Source organism: Pocillopora damicornis, chromosome 11, assembly GCF_964200805.1.
Source record: "Pocillopora damicornis chromosome 11, jaPocDami1.2, whole genome shotgun sequence".
Classification (NCBI taxonomy): domain Eukaryota; kingdom Metazoa; phylum Cnidaria; class Anthozoa; order Scleractinia; family Pocilloporidae; genus Pocillopora; species Pocillopora damicornis.
This window is the reverse complement of record NC_142680.1, coordinates 21,163,602-21,178,246: the sequence shown is the minus strand read 5'-3', so window position 1 is coordinate 21,178,246 and position 14,645 is coordinate 21,163,602. Positions and strand designations below refer to the sequence as shown.

At 36.5% G+C, this 14,645-nt stretch overlaps 1 protein-coding gene and 2 pseudogenes across 1 annotated transcript; all 3 read right to left on the bottom strand.

Annotated features, from left to right (window-relative positions):
- Nucleotides 1–1,495: 1,495 nt before the first annotated feature.
- Nucleotides 1,496–2,867, bottom strand: LOC149038182 (adrenocorticotropic hormone receptor-like). The gene has a single exon (XM_089187212.1). The coding sequence runs from the start codon at nucleotides 2,851–2,853 to the stop codon at nucleotides 1,924–1,926; it is 930 nt and encodes a 309-aa protein (XP_089043338.1). The 5' UTR covers nucleotides 2,854–2,867; the 3' UTR covers nucleotides 1,496–1,923.
- Nucleotides 2,868–6,514: 3,647 nt separating this feature from the next.
- Nucleotides 6,515–7,729, bottom strand: LOC149038181 (melanocyte-stimulating hormone receptor-like; annotated as a pseudogene).
- A 2,555-nt stretch (nucleotides 7,730–10,284) lies between these two features.
- On the bottom strand, nucleotides 10,285–11,285 carry LOC149038180 (melanocyte-stimulating hormone receptor-like; annotated as a pseudogene).
- Nucleotides 11,286–14,645: the final 3,360 nt, after the last annotated feature.

Here is a 14,645-nt window from a genome sequence, read left to right as displayed (position 1 = left end):
CTTTTCTTTTACATTCTTTATTTGTTCTCCCCCTTTCGCTAAACACGTTTAAGTGATTGTCCTGGAAAAATTATAAAACAAAGTTCGTCTAAATTTTTCTTTGCTAACGTCTTGTCCGCGTAAAGAGAAGAAAAAAGTTTGGTTTCTAGCAAGCTTTCATGTATACAGCAGTGACTGAATTCTTCATGTCGTAATTCCCCTGGGCGACTAGTCATTCTCCTCCAGTAACCAGAGTTATATGGCTATGCTTAAGGGAAAATGATAATCTATTGATCGAGAACGAAAATGAAAGAATTGAATACTTAAAAACTATCAACACTCGATAAAAATATTTAACAATTATTTGCCGAAGATGAAGTGAATATTGTTGAATAATTCCCGAGAGGAAGTCGAGGTTAAAACCTACACCTAGTTAAACCTACGTTAACAGCATTTTTTTATTTGTGAACCAAAGATCACTCTTGGTTGCTTGTTCAGCAACTCCAGCGTATCTTTCCAGCTCTCCAAACTTCCTGTGTGCATCGTATATTAATGACCGCACACTGACGCACGAAGCAATTGTTAAAATACCCTGTCAAAGATTAGGGAAAATTAGTTAACCACCACAGATACGCCGCCTCGTTTTAAGTTGGAAAAATTTTCGTTGTTTCAAAATAATTACTCTCTATAGATTAAACATTTTATTCCGGCTTCAAATCAGTCATTTCATTTATCAACGGAGGATTAGCTGAAAAAAAAGCCAGAGGAAAGATTTAATCGTTAAAAGATGCGCCAATCCCTCCTTTAACAAGAGTTCTTTCCCAGATAATTTTCTTTCTGATCCTCTCTGATAATTTAGTACCTTGAAAATTTAACAAGAACATGTTCGTCGCAGCCAGCTGTTGATTTTAGTAAATAACGTTTCAGTTTAATTTCAAATTAGCACTGAAAGAGAATTCCCTTGACAAACACAAAGATGTGAACTATATTTTTTGTTTTACAATATGATATGGGCCTCCTAAGTCTTAAAAATCTATTTTACCACTTCTTCAGTGGGTACATATACATGTTTTTAGGGCGATAATTAGATGGTATGGCATTGAAGCAAATTCTGAGCTCATACAAAAGCTTTGAAAACGAATTTAAAAAAAAAAACGTTTGAGGAACCTTTGGACAACAGTTAATCGTTCGGAAATGGAGGAAATAAAATCCGTAAAACTCAGAGACAACCTAAAGATACACCAGCAACAAACTGAACATATGGTGACCTCTACACAATGATGCGAAACTTGTTTTCGCCGTTGTCATTATAACTTCAGCACATCGATCGATCTGTAAAAAAATTCCGTAACGAACAGAGATGGTCAATTTTATTTCATACACTTTCGTAACCTTCAGTTAAATGAACAAGTGACAGAAACTTCTTCACATAAGCTTAACGGATAATTTTCTAATCACAAAACAAACAAATTCAAGACTAAAACTGGACTGTCTCTTTTGGCAATATGGCGTCAACATCAACGTCAAGCGCTTTCTTTTAATTATAGAAAAAATGAGTCAAATAATTTTCTCGTAATACATAACATCGGCCTCAAACACATTTCTTAAACTACTCTTCTGAGTTTTATCTGATGCCTTCATATTACCAAGAGGAGAAAACATGAAAGAAAATTGTTTGCATATCTTTTCTTCGACCATGACATCTTGTATTTAGCATAGCGGAAAGAAACTTTATTTTTTAAAACACATAGCTGTGGTTACCTAGTCTGTCGTTAAATTATTTTCAGAGATATAAAGACTATCGACAACAGCCTGCGCAACTATTTTATTGAGCCACTTATTTGGTTTTATCCAATAACTTATTTAACGACTGCGCTCTAACAATAATCGTGACTTACTGAGTCTGCTTTGAAAGTCTGAAGAACAACTCAAGAAAGACCTTACTCAGCAAAGTGCTTCTCTAATTGTCTGCTTCACTGCTTGTCTCACTTCACTAATCTTCCAGCAGTATAGGAACGGGTTTAACGTCGAGTTAAAGGAAAGTAAAATAACTGCTACTTTCCGTGTGACGACTGAGAGTAATGAATATTTTTTAGTATGAGCGATCACAATTGACACTGTACATACTGGTGCATAACAAACAACTAATGCTAACTGCACCCACAGTGCACTGTATACTGCCTTTCGGAATCGCGCCATGTTCAGTGCATTTGTTTGGCTCGGCTGTTGTTGATCTAGTACTTGTGCTTGGTGATTTTTGAGAGTGTGAAAAATCTTTGTGTACGATGCGAGTAATATTACCAGGCAAACTGATATAACTAGGCTGCTGTACAAAACGATTATACGGTGATCAAAAAATTTACATAAAGAGGCGAAAAGGTTAAAAACCCAAAAGGTAGTTACAATAATATACGTGCGTTTCAAAGTTACAATCTGTTTGTATCTCAGTCCCAACAACAGGGCGAGAAGTCTGTCCACGCTTACGGCTGTCATCGTCATCAAAGACACTAAAATAAATACATAGCCCGTGATGTTGGCTGCGTCCCTTGCGTATTGACAAAGGCTCCAGTGTTCTTGAAACACGGACATCCAACGTAGAGCCATGTGAGGCTGGGCAACAAGACCAACCAACAGATCAGTGGTTGCCAGACAACGATACAGGAGTTTGGACGGCGGATGCAGGGAAGATTCTTTGTAAAGGGCAACAAGGATGAGAGAATTTCCAGCAAATGCTGTAATGGAGAGGAGAATGTCAATCGCAACGAAGCAAATTGGTAGTTGTTGTTGAAGCCCACCCACCAAAGAGGGAGAGCATAGCAGTTCATAAAATGATTTCGTGTGACTTCTATCGCTACTGAAATTTGTTGTCGACATAATTCTGTCTTCGGCGTTTCTCTTGCGTCCTAGCTGACAGTCGCATAACAAATTTTCTGTTGAGTAAAAAGAATCAATTTTCCCGAGAACCTTTGGGTGCCTCTGTTATGAAATAGCAATTAAAAGCAAATATAGAAACATTTGTTATTTCAGTGTTTTTACAGTGCGGCAAAGAGTCGCTCTTTATCAGAATTAAATTCCATTATAATGGATGCTAATCAACGGTCTATATCTTTTGCGTTATGTTAAGACTTGAATTATTATCAGTGATAGAAAGCTAAAACTGCAAAAGCTCAAGCTGGCGATGGCAATTGTTGTAGGAGAAAAATTGAATTCGTGACATTCACCGAATGTACTACGTAGACTACACAACTATTTAAATTTAATGTACAGCCACACATACAAACTTGTTTCAAAATATTTGAAATTAAATGTTTATCTAATTGCGCTGTGTGGCTTTTTTTCTGTCCGTTTCGTATCCGACTAGAACTAAAAACAAAATAATAACAAGATCAAGTTATTACGCCAGCAAACAATTTTCTGCAATTTCCTCTTTCACTTCAACTGTTGTCCTTCTTCTTTGGCCAGCAAATTTATATTGATTATCCCGGATAATGACGAACGAAAGATGGCCTTCTAAAACCTATCTGGAATTTGTTTGTTTCTAATGTCTTGTTCAAATTATGACGAGAAAATAATTTATCTCCATATCAAGTAAGTTTACATGTAAAGGGAAGTTATTCGGTTGTTGTTCAAGCGATACTCTTGAGCAATTAACAATTCTCCTTTGGTCATGACAATTAGTTTCCGATAATAAAGTAAACAGGGTAATTTTGTTATCGAGATGGAGAATAAGAGAATTGCTACGACAGATTCGGACTTGTATTAGGCCTCGTTTACGTGCCGGATTATGTTTCTTTCGACGTTCTGCATATATGTAAATACCCGCAGTAGAATAAGTTTAATTTAAATTCAAATTAGTGTTAAAAGTTAATTCCCTTAACAAACACAAAGACGTCGGGTATATTTTTTTTGACGATATAATAAGGAAACTCTCTTTTGTCAGTTTGTGAGAGACATAATAAGCAGCCTATTTAGATATAATGTCATTATTTTGGGATGATGATCACTTGGAGAAATATTCCCTGTATGGTGGTAGATTATGAATTCCAAAAAGCTCGGTCGACTTTATTCTGTTTTCGTTTCCTGTTTCTTGTCATGATTGCAGCGAGAAAAATATTTCGTTAAGGCAGCAATTGTACAACGATGATAACTTAAACTCTATTTGCTAGATAGCACTCATCTAAAAGCTTCCTCACTATTATTTAATCGTTTAAATTACGTCAGATGATCGTCTGCTGTGTCAGAAAAGCCTTTTTTTGTGCCTAACTTGTCATATACACACGTATGAAATAAGAATAAGAGACAAATATTTAAAGACATCTTTAAGATAATTTTTTTTCATGTTGCAACAAACAATCTGCTTTATTTAGCCTGCGAGAAGGCACTCACTATAAAGGCTTCAATACGAGTTACTTCACCCGTAAATAAGTTTGAGGCTTTGAGTAACACGACTCGGGGGCGAAGGAACGCCGTGCCGCAGTGCTGATAATGGAACCTGAAACCATCGAAGGCTGATGTTTATACAACCTTGTTTTATTAATATAGGCTGTCAATCAAATTTCAATAACATTTGTGTAAGGTTGAGCCTTGAATCGTTATCGGCCTCAGCAAGCTGAAAATAAAAGTTTATGCTGAGGATGTCAAACCTATGACAATCAGTCCAGTAATTTGAATTTGTACAACGATTCAAAATTAATGCATGGCAACAGATGATTTATTTAGGACATTTGAATGCAACTGTGTAATTAGTAACGTTTTGTGGCTCTTTTACCTTCATTTCGTCTCCGACAAAAGAAGAAACGAAACAAAAAAAAAAAGCAAGAAATTACGTGTTCAAACAATTTTTCGCCGTTTATTTTACATTCTTTATTTGTTCTCCCCCTTTCGCCAAACACATTTAAGTGATTGTCCTGGAAAAATTATAAAACAAAGTTCGTCTAAATTTTTCTTTGCTAACGTCTCGTCTGCGTAAAGAGAAGAAAAATAGTTTGGTTTCTAGCAAGCTTTCATGTATACAGCAGTGACTGAATTCTTCATGTCGTAATTCCCCTGGGCGACTAGTCATTCTCCTCCAGTAACCAGAGTTATATGGCTATGCTTAAGGGAAAATGATTATCTATTGATCGAGAACGAAAATGAAGGAATGGATACTTAAAAACTATCAACACTCGATAAAAATATTTAACAATTATTTGCCGAAGATGAAGTGAATATTGTTGAATAATTCATGAGAGGAAGTCGAGATTAAAACCTACACCTAGTTAAACCTACATTAACAGCATTTATTATTTGTGAACCTAAGATCACTCTTGGTTGCTTGTTCAGCAACTCCAGTGTATCTTTCAAGCTCTCCAAACTTCCTGCGTGCATCGTATATTAATGACCGCACACCGACGCACGAAGCAATTGTTAAAAATACCCTGTCAAAGATTTGGAAAAATTAGTTAACCACTACAGATACGCCGCCTCGTTTTAAGTTGAAAAAAATTTCGTTTTTGCAAAATAATTACTCTCTATAGATTAAACATTTTATTCCGGCTTCAAATTAGTCATTTCATTTACCAATGGAGGATTAGCTGACAAAAAAGCCAGAGGAAAGATTTAATCGTTAAAAGATGCGTCAATCCCTCCTTTAACAAGAGTTCTTTCCCAGGGAATTTTCTTTCTGATCCTCTCTGATAATTTAGTACCTTGAAAATTTAACAAGAACATGTTCATCGCAACCAGCTGTTGATTTCAGTAAATAGAGTTTCAGTTTAATTTCAAATTAGCACCGAAAGGGAATTCCCTTGACAAACACAAAGACGTGAACTATATTTTTTGTTTTACAATATGATATGGGACTCCTAAGTCTTAAAAAATCTATTTTATAACTTCTTCAATGGGTACATATACATGTTTTTAGGGCGATAATTAGATGGTATGGCATTGAAGCAAATTCTGAGCTCATACAAAAGCTTTGAAAACGAATTTAAAAAAAAAACGTTTGAGGAACTTTTGGACAGCAGTTAATCGCTCTGAAATGGAGGAAATAAAATCCGTAAAACTCAGAGACAACCTAAAGATACACCAGCAACAAACTGAACATATGGTGACCTCTACACAATGATGCGAAACTTGTTTTCGCCGTTTTCATTATAACTTCAGCACATCGATCGATCTGTAAAAAAATTCCGTAACGAACAGAGATGGTCAATTTTATCTTATACACTTTCGTAACCTTCAGTTAAATGAACAAGTAACAGAAACTTTTTCACATAAGCTTTACAGATAATTCGCTGATCACAAAACAAACAAATTCAAGACTAAAATTGGACTGTCTCTTTTGGCAATATGGCGTCAACATCAACGTCAAGCGCTTTCTTTTAATTATAGAAAAAATGAGTCGAAGTAATTTTCTCGTAATACACAACATCGGCTTCAAACACATTTCTTAGACTACTTCTCTAAGTTTTATCTGATGCCTTCATATTACCAAGAGGAGAAAACATGAAAGAAAATTGTTTGCATATCTTTTCTTCGACCATGACATCTTGTATTTTAGCATAGCAGCAAGAAACTTTATTTTTTAAAACACATAGCTGGGGTTACCTAGTCTGTCGTTAAATTATTTTCAGAGATATAAAGACTATCGACAACAGCCTGCGCAACTATTTTATTGAGCCACTTATTTGGTTTTATCCAATAACTTATTTAACGACTGCGCTCTAACAATAATGGCGACTTAATGAGTCTGCTTTGAAAGTCTGAGGAACAACTCGAGGACTCCTAACTCAGCAAAGTGCTTCTCTAATTGTCTGCTTCACTGCTTGTCTCACTTCACTAATCTTCCAGCAATAGAGAAACGGGTTTAACGTCGAGTTAAAGCAAAGTAAAATAACTGCTACTTTCCAGATGACGACTGAGAGTAATGAATATTTTTTAGTATGAGCGATCACAATATCAACTGTCCATATTGGTGCATAACAAACAACTAATGCTAACTGCACCCACAGTGCACTGTACACTGCCTTTCGGAATCGCGCCATGTTCAGTGCATTTGTTTGGCTCGGCTGTTGTTGATCTAGTACTTGTGCTTGGTGATATTTGAGAGTGTGAAAAATCTTTGTGTACGATGCGAGAGATATTACCAGGCAAACTGATATAACTAGGCTGCTGTACAAAACGATTATACGGTGATCAAAAAATCCACATAAAGAGGCGACAAGGTTAAAAACCCAAAAGGTAGTTACAATAATATACGTGCGTTTCAAAGTTACTATCTGTTTGTATCTCAGTCCCAGCAACAGGGCGAGAAGTCTGTCCACGCTTACGGCTGTCATCGTCATCAAAGACACTAAAATAAATGCATAGCCCGTGATGTCGGCTGCGTCCCTTGCGTATTGACAAAGGCTCCAGTGTTCTTGAAACACGGACATCCAACGTAGAGCCATGTGAGGCTGGGCAACAAGACCAACCTACAGATCAGTGGTTGCCAGACAACGATACAGGAGTTTGGACGGCGGATGCAGGGAAGAATCTTTGTAAAGGGCAACAAGGATGAGAGAATTCCCAACAAATGCTGAGATGGAGAGGAGAATGTCAACCGCTACGAAGCAAATTGGTAGTTGTTGTTGAAGCCCACCCACCAAAGAGGGAGAGCATAGCAGTTCATAAAATGATTTCGTGTGACTTCTATCGCTACTGAAATTTGTTGTCGACATAATTCTGTCTTCGGCGTTTCTCTTGCGTCCTAGCTGACAGTCGCATAACAAATTTCTGTTGAGTAAAAAGAATCAATTTTCCCGAGAACCTTTGGGTACCTCTGTTCTGAAATAGCAATTAAAAGCAAATAGAGAAACATCTGTTATTTCAGTGATTTACAGCGCGGCAAAGAGTCGCTCTTTACCAGAATCAAATTCCATTGTAATGAGATTTTTATCAACGGTCCATATCTTTTACGTTAAGTTAAGCTTGAATCATTATCAGCTACGGACAGCAAAGTGCTGCTCTTATTGTCTGTTTTACTGCTTGCCTTACTTCCCCAATTTTCCAGCAATAAAAGACGGATATAACTTCAAGTTAAAGTAAAATAAGACAACTGATACTCTCTATATAACGACAAAAAGCGATTAATATGTGTTACTAGTGATTGGTGCGCAACAAGCAACTAACGCTAAGTGAACCCGCAGTGCACTGTACACAGCCTCTCTGTGTCGCGCCAACCGAATAGCGACTGCATCGTAACCAGTAAACAGTGTGTGTTAACCCTTTAACTCCCAGACCAAATTTGTAATTCTCCTTAGTATCAGTCATACAATTCTCATAATGTTAGTCCAGAGAATATATTATTGGATCAAATAATTATCCCCAAATGGAGATTTATCTTGATTCTCACCTCTTATCTGGTTAATTTTGTATTGATATTGTAAGGAGAAATTCTGTCTTGGTCACTCATGGGAGTTAAAGGGTTAATTAATTAAGATATGAAGCTCGCAGGAAGCTGAGGAGACATCATCCAGCCATGACAACTTCGGCCTCGTTTTGAGTACGAAATTTAATCAAATACTTAATTATTCGTTTCGTAACATATTTACTTTTCTTTCGACTGTACGTTATTCGTTTTAACCTTTAATGCGTTATTTTATTCATCGATGATGAAATAGCTGAGAAGCAAACCACACGAGTGCCTTCATTGTTATATAAATGCAGCAACTTATTTGATTCTTGTGTTGAAGTTCTTTTTCCGCCAATTCTTCTTCGCATTTATCTCTTCTTTAATTATTCCGAATAGCGACTGCAGCTTGACTAGTAAACAGTAATAAATGGGCAACACAGCGGTCAAATGATTACGCATGCGCTTTAAGATGGATAATTTGCTATTGTAAACACTGAGAATCTAAATGATTTGTAGTTTTTCGCAGTTCCTTGAAAGTTCAAAGATTCTAAGGCCTAGACTAATATACATTGTTGTTCTAGACTTAACCCATGTTGTGATAGTTTACAATATCGTACTTTCTTTTACACTTTCCTTAGAGGCGTGATGGAGTCGTAAGCTTGGCCGTGCTGGCGAGGGTAAAAGAAAGGTTCTGTATTTTGCCTTTATCGCCGTAATAAAGCGTCTGCGTTAAAAATAAGTTAGGATATATATAAAATAAGACCAAGATTAAAGCTTTCTCGGAAACCCCTCTTTCAACTGTTTTACGCATTCAATTTGAAATAGATAAGAATTTAACCTTTCCTTCTTCACTTTACGCATTAAACGCGTTTAAAAATCCTTCGTATTCTTTTGAAAACGCGTGCATGCGCATTGTTTGACCGTTGTGATTAAATTCGCTGCTATTAGCTGTTTACCTCAATCAGTAAAATTTACTTCGAGTACAAATTAATTAGCACTAAAGTCAAATCCCTTAGCAAACATGAAGACATCAGCTAACTTGCTGTTTTTAATACAATAAAGGAACTCGACTGCCATTTTTTTAAGTAGTGAAATAAGCAGTATGTATGTACTTTAGTGTTAACAACTGAGTTGAAAACGCTCTGACGAAGGGCTAACACTCGAAACGTCAGCTTTTTTACCTTTTACGGTGGCTAATTTACGTTTTCAACCCAGTTGTTAACACTAAATTACCTGCTATACTCTCCTACCGACGCAGCACAACAGTTTCTTTAGAAACTTACCCCTTTATTCAGTATGTATGCGCTGCTATTTCTATGCCCGATAATCAATTGGAAACATTCTCGCTGTATTTTGGTTAATTCTGAATTCAATAAAACTTCATGAAACGACTTGAAAGAAATATAAGGGAAAGTTTGGGACAGTTAATCGCTCGGAAATGTTAAACATAGAATCAAAATCACGTGGAGACAGCTAAACAATACACCAGGAACAAACTAAATATAAAGCGACCCTTTCTATCGAATATTTTTAAAAGTCGATAATTTCTTTCATTCAATATTCCCTTTTCCCCTTCAGCATATAATTTCAGCAAAAAGATGAACATGAAAGAGAACTTTGTAATAATTGTTCTTTCTTCAATTTTGTTCCTTACGCTTTCCTATAATAACAAACCTGAGAGTATGATCATGCGCGCGCATATCTTTCCTTAAATTATGAATTGATCTATTCATGATAATTTGTGGTAGCATTAAAAACATTTTTAAAAGTTTATGGTTACCGTTTCCATTGTCTTCCCCGGCTTTAGCTATTAAGGTGCGAAAAATTCAAATGTAAGACCTCGAGCAAACATACATATCTGATTGACGAGCTTCCTTATCAGTCAGTTTTGACTGAAAGTACCAGTACGATCGGGTAAAACTCGAGATGGTCTAACCCCAAGGACAGCAAAGTGCTTATCTGATTGTCTGCTTCATTTCTTGTCTTACTTCCCTTATCTTCCAGCAGTAAAGAAACGGGTTTAACGTCGAGTTAAAGTAAACCAAGACAACGGTTATTCCCCTTAGGATGACCAAGTGCGATGAATGTGTTTTACTATGTGCAATCGCGGTTACCACGATAAAGAATGGTGCAAAACAAACAAACATGCTAACTTCACCCACAGTGCACTCTACACTGCTTTTCTGTATTGAGCTATGTTCAGTACATTAAGTTGGCTCGGCTGTTGTTAAACGGGATCTGCCTGAACTTGATGATATCTGAGAGTGCGAAAAATATTTGTTTATGATGCGAGTGAAATAACCAAGCAAAGTGGTACAGTTATGAGACGGTGCAAAAGAATTATACGGTCATCAAGTAAAGCGCATAAAGAAGAGACAAGAGACAAAATCCAGATGGTAGCTACAATGATATATGTGCGCTTCAAAGTTACAATTTGCTTGTACCTCAGCCCCAACAATAGGGCGAGATGTCTGTCCACGCTTATCGCCCTCATCGTCATCAAAGGCACTAAGAACAATACAGAGCCCGTGATGTAGGCTGCGTTAAATGCGTATCGACAAAGGCTCCAGTGTTCCTGAACCAAAGACATCCAATAAGTTGCATAGAGAGGCAGGGCAACAAGACCAACCAACAGGTCAGTTGTTGCCAGAGAACGGTACAAGAGTTTGGACGGTCGGTGGAGGGAAGACTCCTTGTGAAGGGCAACAATGATGAGATAATTTGTAAGGAATGCTGTGATGGAGAGGAGAATGTGCACTGCTGAGAAAAAAGTACATATTTCATGTAATCCACCTCCAAAAGATGAGGTGCATAACAGTTCTACAAATTTTTTCGTCTGTGTTCCACTCCTAGTGAACTTTGTTGTCGACATTGTTCTGTAATCGTTTCCTTTTTCTTGTACTGAGGCAACTGGCAATGAGAAATATTTCGTTTAAACGCCCCAAGCTGTGCAACGATGACTGAACCTTCCTTCAATAAACACATAGAGACTTCCTCATCAGCGTTTGCTTGTTCAAAGTGCGTAAACAAATTGTCTGTTGTGCCAAAGAGTTGATTGCTTTTTTCCGGAACCCCTCAGATTTAAGCTTCTTTTTAATATTAGAATTCATTTACATTTTAATGGTTTGATGCAAAATTTTATACAGATGATATGGACACTTGACTAGCTCTCTATCGATGAAAGATCATTAGGAAACGTGACCAAAATAGGAACAAATGAGCTTTAAGAGTCAAACGTACAGACAGACATCTTTGATACTAGCAGTATTTCACAATTATTTTAAACGTCGTCTTCTCGGGTAGAAATTCACCTTTAGCAGAGTGGAGAAGATGGAGTCTTACGTTTAATCTCGGAAAATTGGAAGTTTTGGAAAGAATTAATTAAGAAAAGGAAAGTGTTTATTTAAATCCATACACCCCCTTACACAATGTTTGTTATTATCAATGACATTTTCAAACATTCATAAGCAATGTGGATATTTTTCTAATGACAAAACAAATTCAAGTTGAAAACTGTTTATAACAAGGACATGAGAATTGCCAGGAGATGCTGTGATGGGAGGAGAAAGTACACCGCAGAGAAGGAAATGGCTGATTGATGCCGGCAACTCATCAGCCAGAAAGGTTGAAAAGCCACTTTCCAAACCTGGTGTCACGATCACTCAGACCCTTATTTCTTAAGGCCCGGCCACACGCACGCAATATTTCAACGCAACATCTTGCAACATTATTATAAATAAAGACACTCCGCAAAATGTGTAGCTTGTTGTGAAGGTGGCGTCGCTTGCGTATCGACAAAGACTCCAGTTATCGTTAGCCAAGGACATGAAATAAGTAGCCATCATAGACTGGCTAAAAATACCAACTAACAGGTCAGTCGTTGCCAGACAACGATACAAGAGTTTGGACGGCGGGTGAAGGGAAGATTCCTTGTGAAGGGCAACAAGGATAAGAGAATTCCCAAGAAATATTGTAATGGAGAGGATAACGTAAAATGTAGCTGAGAAATGGATTGATTGTGGTTGTAATCCACCTGCCAAAAAAGGGGAGCACCGAAAATCTTCAAATGCGTTCGTCTGTGCTCCATCTTTGGTTAGATTTGTTTCCGCCATCATTCTGCAGTCGTTTTGTTCTTTCCTTCAGATTACGTGTGATTGCAGCATAAAATGTTGCGTCTGGAGAGCACCTGCCAGCCTTGAAATCACTTAAACAGCTTTGATCACTGAAACTTAATAATCATATGAATAATCATATGAATCATCGTATGAAAACTTTTTCAATCGCGTTTACACGTTTGAAATGCTCGGGAATATTGTCATTTGTGTCCAAAAAAAAATGGTGAGCCATTTTTTTAAAGCCCTTCTTTTGATGAGTAGGTCTGATCATTTTGCAAAGTTTGTTTTTCACAAACGATTGATCCTTAAAAGAGAACTTTAGGAGAAACAGCAATAATCAGGTTTGATGTTAATAAAGTAAAACGTTTAATCAATGCCATTCACCACAAATTGTTGTTTGGTTAGAAATCCTTGATTTCATATTTCCCATGTCAGGATTTTTGATAAAAACGAAATCTCGAGTCAATATTTAGTTCTACCTTGGTGAGATGTTTCTTGGTTCAATCGCCATCAGGAGATGCCTGTATAATTCTCCTTTGCTATTTCTGCAGCTTTCTTTGTGAAATGGTTATGATAATCTAATGTTGGGTAATGATAAACACCTTCAAAATAATAACAATCCTTTCTCATCATGACCTGTGTTCTAGATGATGTCTTCATTTGCACGAAAAATCTTTCCGGGTTTTCATTGATTCAAACAATGTTATCAATGAGCTTCTTACAAGTTGGTGAGTCCATTGGCACCATTTTGACTATATCTACCAAAAAATGCTCTAAATATAAGTATTCTCTACTTTTGCGAAATATTTTGCCATCAAACAAAATATTAGCTGTTCAATATTGAAGGGATTTCTTCAAGAATAAAGTGTCTGAAATGTTTACTAGCCTCACGAAAGTTCTTTAGACAAAGTTTAGTCGTTGTTTTACAAAACTGCGTTCTAAGCCATCTTCAATTTAGTTGAACCTCTTATCTTGGTATAAATTTTTGCGAATAGTATCTAGAGGGTCGAGATCTAATAAAGGAAGGACATTTATTATGTTTTATCTACCCGCTTATAGAGAACACCTACTTTTCACTGCTTGCATAAAACCATGGTTTAGATTAGACATTGTGTAAGTAACCGGCCCCTAAATTTTTTATGAAGCATACCATTTATTTTGCTACAACACTTTTCAGTATTGATAGTAAGTTTCCTTCTAACTTATCAGTGAGTTTCATATCAATATAACCCATTGAGTACACTATTAATCAAAACATGATTATGATTAATTGATGATTAATAATAAATTTTCAGAAACAAACGACAATCGTTAAGAGAATTATCTTAGGACATTGTAATTTTACCATTAATTGGTCCTCATTAGTAATTTGATGATAAATTTTAAGCAACAAAATATTTAAGAGAATTCTCAGTAAGAGCCTGTAATGTTAAATTGTTTCTCATTCGCTATTTACAGTTTATAGAAGTATCATCACACATTGATAAGCATTATGGACTTTTTCGCTCAAAATTACGATTTCGTGTCTTTAACAAGCCTTACTTTGAACGGTTCACGCGGTCATATTGAGTCAAAGTCAAACGCTTTATTTCAAGTAGTGAGGTTAAAAATTTGAAATTATTTCACCATCCGTTAGATAAGAACTTAAAAGTCACTCCTTCACTACCCTTTCACAATCAATTTTATCCTATACATTTACTTTCGTACCACTAAGATTGCAAAACGAGTAAGTAAAATCAAACTAGCTTCCCGTTTTTTGCCCTACCTTGCGTGGACGGCATTTTTTATGTCGATCAAATCATAAGTTGTTGTATTCAAAATAACTGCCGTCGCATAAAACTTACTTGTCCCAAGTATTGCCGTTAGTGATACGACTCTCTGTCCTTTAGCTATACGTGCACTTAGAAATAAACTTTATCCACAGAAGCCGCGAGTGAAGCCACTGGTTGTTAATAAGATAAGGAATTTTTTTCGTATCAAGCCAGCTGTAGTCAAACGCCTCCCTCAGTTAAGATAAATACCATTCTTAAATTCCTACGATATCGTTAACGTGTATATTCCATGATTTTGGCTTTTTCATGCACAAAATGAGCCATGTTCATCCATGATGAGAATATCTAAACAGCTTTGGGCAGCGACTTCATTAATCTTCTTACTTCTTCCTATTCAATGATATA